This window comes from Notothenia coriiceps, unplaced genomic scaffold (assembly GCF_000735185.1).
Source record: "Notothenia coriiceps isolate Sejong01 unplaced genomic scaffold, NC01 NC01_scaffold00016219, whole genome shotgun sequence".
Classification (NCBI taxonomy): Eukaryota; Metazoa; Chordata; class Actinopteri; order Perciformes; family Nototheniidae; genus Notothenia; species Notothenia coriiceps.
In genome coordinates, this window is record NW_011348920.1 from 410 (window position 1) to 9,526 (window position 9,117).

At 39.7% G+C, this 9,117-nt stretch overlaps 1 protein-coding gene across 1 annotated transcript; it reads left to right on the top strand.

The window, feature by feature from the left end:
• Positions 1-437: 437 nt before the first annotated feature.
• Positions 438-9,109, top strand: wdr32 (WD repeat domain 32; the record flags this gene model as incomplete). Its single annotated transcript, XM_010775812.1, has 4 exons — positions 438-587; positions 2,340-2,496; positions 6,973-7,161; positions 8,003-9,109. Coding segments are annotated over 4 exons (868 nt in total), but the record flags the coding sequence as incomplete, so codon positions are not given.
• Between the last annotated feature and the right edge of the window lie 8 nt (positions 9,110-9,117).

A 9,117-nucleotide genomic window follows, 5' to 3' on the forward strand; every position in this document is an offset into this window, starting at 1 on the left:
ATGAGGCATGGCTAGAATGGGTGATCTGTTTGGTATTTTGAGCAAAACACTTCATAGACATTTTTTTTATATATTTGTATATATCTGAGACCTATGCTATTGCCTAAAAATAGCATGATAGGTGACCTTTAAAAAACAAGGTATAGGTCCCTGTAGTAATTCCACTTCTCTATACTGTGGCTCTGAAATTACGCCTTAACAGAGCTTTAAGGAAAGAATAGACAAATCCTCTGTCCTCTGTCAGTACAGTATAATTAATATACATCCCTGAGCATCCTTGACATAAATAGACATTTATGACCTATTAAAAAAAATGATTCCCAACATGAAAATGGACAGTTTAGGAATGGGAATTACCTCAAAAATGACTCCTTGTGTTTACTCCAAGTTATTTTCTGCCTGTAACTCTGTGTTTACGTCTCTGTGCCCCCCCCCAGCCGTCCAGATATCGCCCTCCTCTGGTTCCTCATCCCGTTCAAAGCAGCGAAACACCTGATCTGTGACCAGTACAGGTGGCTCACCATCAAACTGTTCTCTGCCCTCCTGCTGCTGGCCATCCTGGGACTCTTCCTCTACAGCATGCCGGGGTACATGGTGAAGAAGATGATGGGCGTCTAAAAGAAGTGAAAAACCAGCAGAGGATAACTTTGTGCATTTAGTTTGAATTGGAATTGCTTTGTGAATGTCGTGCAATTAGACGAAAATTATTGAAGTGCACTATTATGTTTCTTTACTCCAGTTAAATTAACTTGATGTAGGATTTGTGTTGGAGTTGTTGCTTATATTATGTCCTGTGTATGCGTCCGTGTATATTTCAAATACATCCATAAATTGACCTATGAACACAAGTTTCTAATTGTCCTGTCATTTGTATTTACTCTACGTGTCTTTATCTGTGTCGTATGTGTGTGTGTGCATTCAGACACTGAAGGAACATTATTAATTTGCCATCTGTAGCTATAATATAATCATATGCATTTCAGCTCGCAGAATAAAGTAGAAGCGTACATTTTGCCTGGAGGTTCTTCAGGCAATTGTTCTTCGCATTCTCTTGCAAATATTATATATAAATACAATTTAAATGTGTATATGATAAAGAAACAAACCACTCACACGTCATTCAGAACTTCGCCTTCAACTCCTAATCCATTAACCCCTCGCCCCTATTCCACCTGGTTTAGCACTTTTTTTGTTTTGTTGTTATTTTTCTTTACTTGCTTGTAGAGCACTTTGAGCACCAGGAAAAGCACTATATAAATAACATGCATTATTCATTATTATACCTAATCAATCCCTCGTTCTAAGGGATAGTCTGTTCTAGCGATAGCAATGTTAAAACAAGATATTGCCATTTAAGGAGGTTATATCCTCCACTGTTTCTTTGTTGTTTCACTTCGATCAAGTTTCTGATCCCAACCAGGAATTAGTCTGGTCTGTAACCCTCCAAAATCAAGGGGCATGTGCCTTGTTTTTGCGATCTGCCGTGTGCGATTTGAGACAAAACTACACGGTAGAAACTCAGACACTAGTTGAGTTCTGTGTACGACATGCAGTGTTACTAAAATAAATATCCAAATTAAGACACATAATTTCCTCTTGTTTTATTGTCTTTCTGTTCTTGACTGGGGACGGTTCAGCCATCATGAATTATAATGATAATTGTCCGGTTATTTTTCTGCGGGTTGAAGTTACAGCACATAGTCCCTTTTATCAAAGTGTCCTTAGCAACGGTCTGTTATTCCTAGCAACGGTCTGCTATCGAGATTAACTCATGACATACATATATTCCATTTAAAACCAATATTTGTTTAAAGTGGACCTATCATGCTATATTTGAATAATATATTGTAGTGCCATACCTATATAAGGTATATTTATACGTTTTATTTTTCAAAATACCAAACAGATCATGCATTTTATCCATTCCTCATTTTGCTCAATTTAACACTGCCTTTCATGCTCGGATTCAGTGAGAACAGCACCATCTGGTGGCCTGAAATATGTACTACAGCGTCTCCAGCGCTTTCGAACGGCAATGTCCGTGGCTGTCTCCTCCTGATTGGTGGAGTTGGCCCAATAGCCGTAGCACCACCGTCCTGACGTCAGAAAAGTGTTCAAATCTGGATCAGTCTGTATCAGATCCGTTGCAGCCCCTTTTTAAGAGATTTGGGTATGGAGGAAAATAGAGAAGGTTGTGTTTTCTGACTCTTGGTGAGTTCCCTGGAACACCGGGGACACATATTGATGTATAAAAGACGTACAAAGGTGCATTTTGCATGATAGCTCCCCTTTAAGTTTCTAACACCCTCTCTGTCTCTGTCCGTGCCCCCCCCCCCCAGCCGTCCAGATATCGCCCTCCTGTGGTTCCTCATCCCTTTCAAAGCAGCGAAACACCTGATCTGTGACCAGTACAGGTGGCTTACCATCAAGATCGTCTCTGTCCTCCTTCTGCTGGCTATCCTGGGACTGTTCCTCTACAACATGCCGGGGTACATGGTGAAGAAGATGCTGGGCGCTTGAGATGTCTCCTGGATTTTAATAAATCACTTTTCATTTTGTGTTCATGGAAAAGTGGTTTGCCATTTGACAAAAGACACCAAGTCATAGGTTTTACGCTTTAGAAAGACTACAGTACACATCATGTAATCGCTCATTACTGCACATTTGTTATTGTTTTAGAATGACGGTAACGTTTGTTTTTGCCTAAATTATCATTATTGTTAATTACTCTCTGGTTGTTGTGGTTGCTGCTGTTGCTAGGTAAAGTTGTCGCCTTTGTGTTGATTTCATGTGAACTGAACAGTGTGCAGTATTGGACTGACTTTTGATTTGTGAATAAAGTACAAACTACACATGTTTCTAATTCTAAAATGATCTGTCTGGTCTTTGTGCACACGTTGAAGCTTTTTTACTTTTTTATTTGTATTTTCAAAATACTACACAATGACATACTATACAGAGGTTTTTGAGGGACAATCCTGCAGGTGTAATAGAGTGGTGCAGTGACAAGTCCTAAAACCAGGTAGTGAGTTAGCATTTTAGCACTTCCTGTTCCCTCGTCTCATAAAATAGCTGGAAATAAGGTCTGTGGTTGAGACAAATTTAAGAGACGGATCACGTTTTGTTCTACGACATTAAATACATCAGCAGTGACCCCACTGGTGATTTCTGAAGAGTGTACGTGTCTGAGAAACGATGGTTGTTACCAAGTGGCTGAATAGGACTACAGAAGTCGTGGAGGTCATTGTACGTCATTACGCCGAACACGTAAACACTCCTCTAAATTAGTTTGCCCTGTTCTGCTTGAAAGCAAGTAGGCTACCTGCCTCCTGCATACTGTTCAAACAAACGCTTCAACTCGTACCATTTCGAATCTGTGTGTGAATATGGATCTTAAGTTGGCGTAACGTTGAAGCAGCGACCCTGCTGTAGTTCCTTTATAGCATAACGTTAGCATTTTGCTTCTGGCGATTACATTTTTGATTATTCGAAAATTATAAAAGTAGGGTAGACCTGTGGAGATTATCCGGCTGAACAAAACGTGCATTTATCAAACAGGTTCGTTTTCCACAGACCTTATTTCGAGCTATTTTCCAAAATCCTATGGAGAAATCCCATTGCTTTTTTGACGAGGGAACCCATGCGCAGTTTACTTCCTGGTAAATACGTTGTCCCTGCACTGCTCTGATATAAAATAAATCCAGAGCCCTAGGGAAGTAAGAAGGCCTATATTTTGTTGTTTTTAAAACCTCCAAACTATCCCTTTTCTCCTGAAGAACAACACAAACTGGACTCAAACAATAAGCAGTGCAAAACAAGCTAACCTTTTTATTTCAGTGATAATAAGTACCATTTCAGCTTCATTGTCAGGATTACTTTCAGTTTTAAGCAGTTTAGGAAACAACAGAGAAAATAAGTTCTTCGTCTCTTGTCTTCAAGACGTGACACCAGAAACCATCGAGAACATTCAATTAATCCACAAAGAAAAAAACCCAGAGCGGGACATTAAAAAAATAACAAAAATAGAACAAAATCATAAAAATAATCCCAGTTTTTCAGTTGCAATACCTGAAGTGAAAATGGCAGATAAGACACTTCCTCTCCGCAGAGGTTGATGTGATTATAATGAAATAAAAGCAGCATTATACAGCGTGGCAGCCCGAAAAAACCCCAGTTCAAACAGTTTAATATTTATATGCTACAAATGCTAAATATTCATGAAAAAAAGTCCCTAAATTGACTGAAATTAGAGGAAGTGACTGAAACAAAAAGGTACAAAGTGTGAAAAGCATCCTTCCTCTTTACAAACAGGACCATGGCGTGAGCTGGGAATTTAAATTATAATATGAGTTACCTACGGTCAAAACATTTTCTTATTTTCACTTCAAATTTAAATTAAATACGGGTAAATCCGGTATTTTTCGTTTTAAAAAGTTTTTGGAAATATCCTTTTTACACTCTCTTGCAGTACGTTTTTAGAAGTTTGATACGAAGCCAAATCTAGCAGCTATTAGCTTAGCATAGCACAAAGTAATTAGCTTAGTTTAGCACAACGTTTTTTAGCTTAGCATACATTTGAATTAGCTAAACCTGTTTAAAACGATTAGTTGATTGACGCAAAAAATATTTAATGCAAAAATGTCTTTAAATGCTTCCCTTAAGTTACTAAATCCAGAGCTTTTCTCTGATATCATATTGAAGTGAATATCTTTGTTTTTTTTTTACTGATAAAACAAGACATTTAAAGATATCACCTTTTAATTTGAGAACTAGGATGGAAACTCTTTTTTTGAATTTCTGACATTTTGTACCAAAACTGAAATGTTAAAACAAGATTTAACGAGGAAGGTTATCCCGGACTGTTTCTTTGTTTTCTCACTCCAGAGAGTTGATTTTGTATCAACCAGGAAGTAGTCTAGTCCGTAACCCTCCCAAAACAACATTTTTTACATTTCCAATTGTATACAGGTTATACAGTTATATAAGATATTACGTGATGATTCAAGGCCTTAAAAAGGGAAGATTTCACTCAAAAATAAATTGAATTGTATGGAACTAGATAGCTTGTGGTGCTCCAGGCGCCGAAAAAGTACATTCGAAAAAGTGTACTGTATAAATAATAATATTTCCAATACATCAAATCACAAAAGAACAACAAACAAAGTTTTTTTTTAAAAACAGACTTTTCCCTGTTTCCAGTCTTTGTGCTAAGCTAAGTCGAGCTAACCGGCTTCCATTCTGCAAGAAGCATAAGTGTATTTAGAAAGAATGTCAATTAATTGTTTTAAAATTAAATTTACACCCATAATAGTTTCAATTAAATTCCCAGCTTACAAAACACATGTTGGCATCCAAAGCTCCTGGAGAGAAGAGGGAGAATCTTAATAAAGGCAGAGATGCATAGTAGTAATATCTATCTTTTAATCAACCTAATTTCTATTCTGCAGAATGAGACCATTAAACATGTGTGTGTTGGGCTCCTAAAGCGTGTTTTAAAGAGAGAGAATGAACAACAGCGGGACAGTAGAAGTCATCCATTTGGGATTGGATTTGATGCAAAACAGGGACGGGGGAGAAAAAGCCGAACAGTGATTTACAAGGTGATCAAAAGCCCTTTTAAAAAAGCCAAGACAATTAAGTTGAAGGTCGGAAAAACAAGTCAAAGTATTTACTATTTTAAGGTTAAACGAACAACGCTGAGGCAACAGATTCAAACTAAGATTGTTGGACAAAAAGGGCTTCATGTATCAAGGACGATTCAGAATAATGTCAGCTGTATTTATTAGAGAAGAAATGTGTAATAGAGGAGAGTATTATCTTGGAAATGGTTCTGAAGAATGTCAAAGTGGGAAACTTTAAGATACTTTTCATGAAATGACATGTTTTGTTTGAGGATTCAGATTAAAAGTGGACAAACTGTGAAGTAATTTTAACATGTTTAGTCCTAAACAAAGGCAAAATGAAAGTGGAAACAAATAAACAAACACCGTGAACAAGTAGTGCGAACAACAATAAAAAAAACAGTAAAAACTAAGAGAAACGTGTGTGTGTGTGTGTGTGTGTGTGTGTGTGTGTGTGTGTGTGTGTGTGTGTGTGTGTGTGTGTGTGTGTGTGTGTGTGTGTGTGTGTGTGTGTGTGTGTGATGAGGTCCTTTAACTACGAAGGTCAGATCAGGAGCACCTGTGGAGAGAAGGCGTCACGCAGCCACTTCCTGTTGTTGTTAAATTAACATTTTTAGTGTTTTTATCCCGAGACGGAAACATCTGGAAGTCTCCAAAATCAGTTTTCCTCCCGATTTTAGTACGAAAGTACTAAAATCGGGAGGAAAACTGATTTTGGAGACTTCCAGATGTTTCCGTCTCGGGATAAAAACACTAAAAATGTTAATTTAACAACAACAGGANATCAACATGTGTCCCCTCTTCTTCATGTCTCTTCTTCATCAACATGTGTCCCCTCTTCTCCATATCTCTTCTACATCAACATGTGTCCCCTCTTCTCCATGTCTCTTCTATATCAACATGTGAGATTCTCTCTCTTTTTGATCCATTTCTATAAAAACCTGTCTGAAAATGAGCTGATCAGATTTTGGCCACTTTATGATGTCATAACGATGTTTTGTCTTGTGTAACCATTAGCCAATCAGCAACCAAGGTAACCCCCCCCCCTCTTATCACCTGAATCTCCTCCTAGAGCACCATTGAGTTCTTTGTAACCAAATGTCTCTCAGAGGGGCGTGGGGAGGGGCTCCTTATTTTCATCTAAAGTAACAGACAGAGAATCAGCACTTTGGAAACAGGGCTGAAACAGAGGGGATTATGGGTAATGCTGCAATGATCTGTTTGGTGTTTCAGCCAATCAGAGACAGGCTCTGTATATATCTGAGACCTATAATATATTGATGAAAGACAGTATAATAGAGGACCTTTAAGGAATTATCGTGTCTGAGGTTCTGCCAGTGTAATAATTAAGGAGACTATAAGACCCTCTCCTCTCCTCCCTCCTCCTCCCTCAGGTCTGTCTCCCAGGAACAGTCTGGAGGTTTTGACTCCAGAGATCCCTGGAGAGAGGGACAGAGGAAACTGCATCACGTCTCTGCAGCTGCACCCGAAGGGCTGGGCGGCGCTGATCCGCTGCTCCAGCAACATGGACGACCAGGAGGTACAAAAACATCCTCATGTTTATTAATCTGAAGTTAGATATCTGTTTGTCCTTACTGGTGTCATTTCCTGGTTGCTAACAAACGCCATTGTAACGGTGGTGGACTCATCAGAACAGAGTGGGCGAGCTGACCAATCAGAGCACAGTGGGCTCATGGGGGGGGGAGGGCAGGAGCTCCAACTAGCCGTGTAGGACAGAGAGTGAATACACATACTATACAGAGATGCTGTATGAGAAACCAATGTGAGTTTGGAACATTGAACAATGTAAATCTATTCTAGTAGACCTCAACAATGGAATTATGATCAGTAGAAATGGACATGACATGGGACCTTTAACGTGACAGCAGGCATAACAACAGCCGGTGTTTCCCCGGGAATATTTGCCCATCCCTGATCTAGATCTATGCAGTGCAGCTGAATCATTATTCTGCGTTTATTTAGGAAAAGCTATCAGACATCTGCACGTCCGCTGCAACCATCAATTATTTAAATTACAGATTTTCATTTTTGCAGTTGCATTTTTATACATTTTAATATATTGGTTTTTATTCTATACATGCTTTTTTATATTCCTTTGACTTTTTAAAATGGTGTTTTACATGTGTGTTTTTTGCTGTGAAGCGCTTTGCCTTGTGTTGAAAAGACCCCTGCGTAATCTAATCTAATCCGGCTACATTTACACATGCTTTGCTGTTAACCGATACAACAGAATAATGATAATAATTAATTTTTAGAGCACTAATAAATGTTTAGAGCACTAACGTTCTTCTTGGAACTTTGTCCAAAATCTTTTGTAAATGTCTTAAATTGTGCTCTATAACCCCCCCCTCTCTCTCCAGTGGACATGTGTCTACGAGTTCCAGGAAGGCGCCCCCTCCCGCCCGCTGGCCTCCCCCCGCTGCTCGCTCCGCCTCACCCACTACATCGAGGAGGCCAACGTGGGCCGGGGCTACATCAAGGAGCTGTGCTTCAGCCCCGACGGGCGGCTCATCTGCTCCCCGTACGGCTACGGCGTGCGGCTGCTGGCCTTCGACGAGAGCTGCGGCGAACTGTCCGACTGCCTGCCCGTGCAGACCTCCGTGCTGAGGGAGATCCGCTCGCTCTACTCCCACAGCGACGTGGTGCTGACCACAAAGTTCTCCCCCACGCACTGCCAGCTGGCCTCAGGGTGTCTCAGCGGCCGCGTGGCCCTCTACCAGCCCAAGTTCTAACGGAAAGAACCGCGATCTGCAGACCTGGGGCAGAAACACTAGTCAGGGCTCAATCAATCAATCAATCCTAAAATCTAAAATATGCAGATGTCTCTTGTGCAAAGACTAGGATTAACCAGGACTGTACGCTACTTAGTTACAAACCTTTAAAACGTGGCACAGAGTCAAAAGCACGACTTTAAACCTTGCTTTTGCAGAAGTTGCAGAAGAAGTGTATGACTAATCAACTTAGGAATTAAATTGACAATATTGAGTTTAATCGCCAATAATTCTGCAAAAAAAAACACTTTGATCTACTCTAGAAATAAACCAAAACCACAAAGAAGTCACCTTGTAAGCAGCCAGCTCGAATGTCTAATTGTTAATATGGATTTTTTTGGTATACTGAAAGCAAAACAATCAAGGGATACTTCCCAATAAATCAAAAATCTTTAGGATCCCTGAATTACATTTCCTAGCATTTGTTTTAAAGTGCTCAATTGGACCCGAAGTCTGGAGTATTTTAAATATTCTGCCTGATGTGTGATGTAAAAGGAAATATTTAGGTTTCTCTGCCACACATCTCCTCAAACTCCTTCAAAAAGATCTAAAGATATGAAACTAAAGTTCTTCTGAACCCAGGTCTGCAGCTGTGACACAAACTAAAGAGGAGGAAGAAGAGGAGGAGGAGGAGTGGATTTAAACTTTAAAAACGACATTTTTGGGGCTTTGCAAACAGACTCCTGAAAGCCCGACTGTTGAGC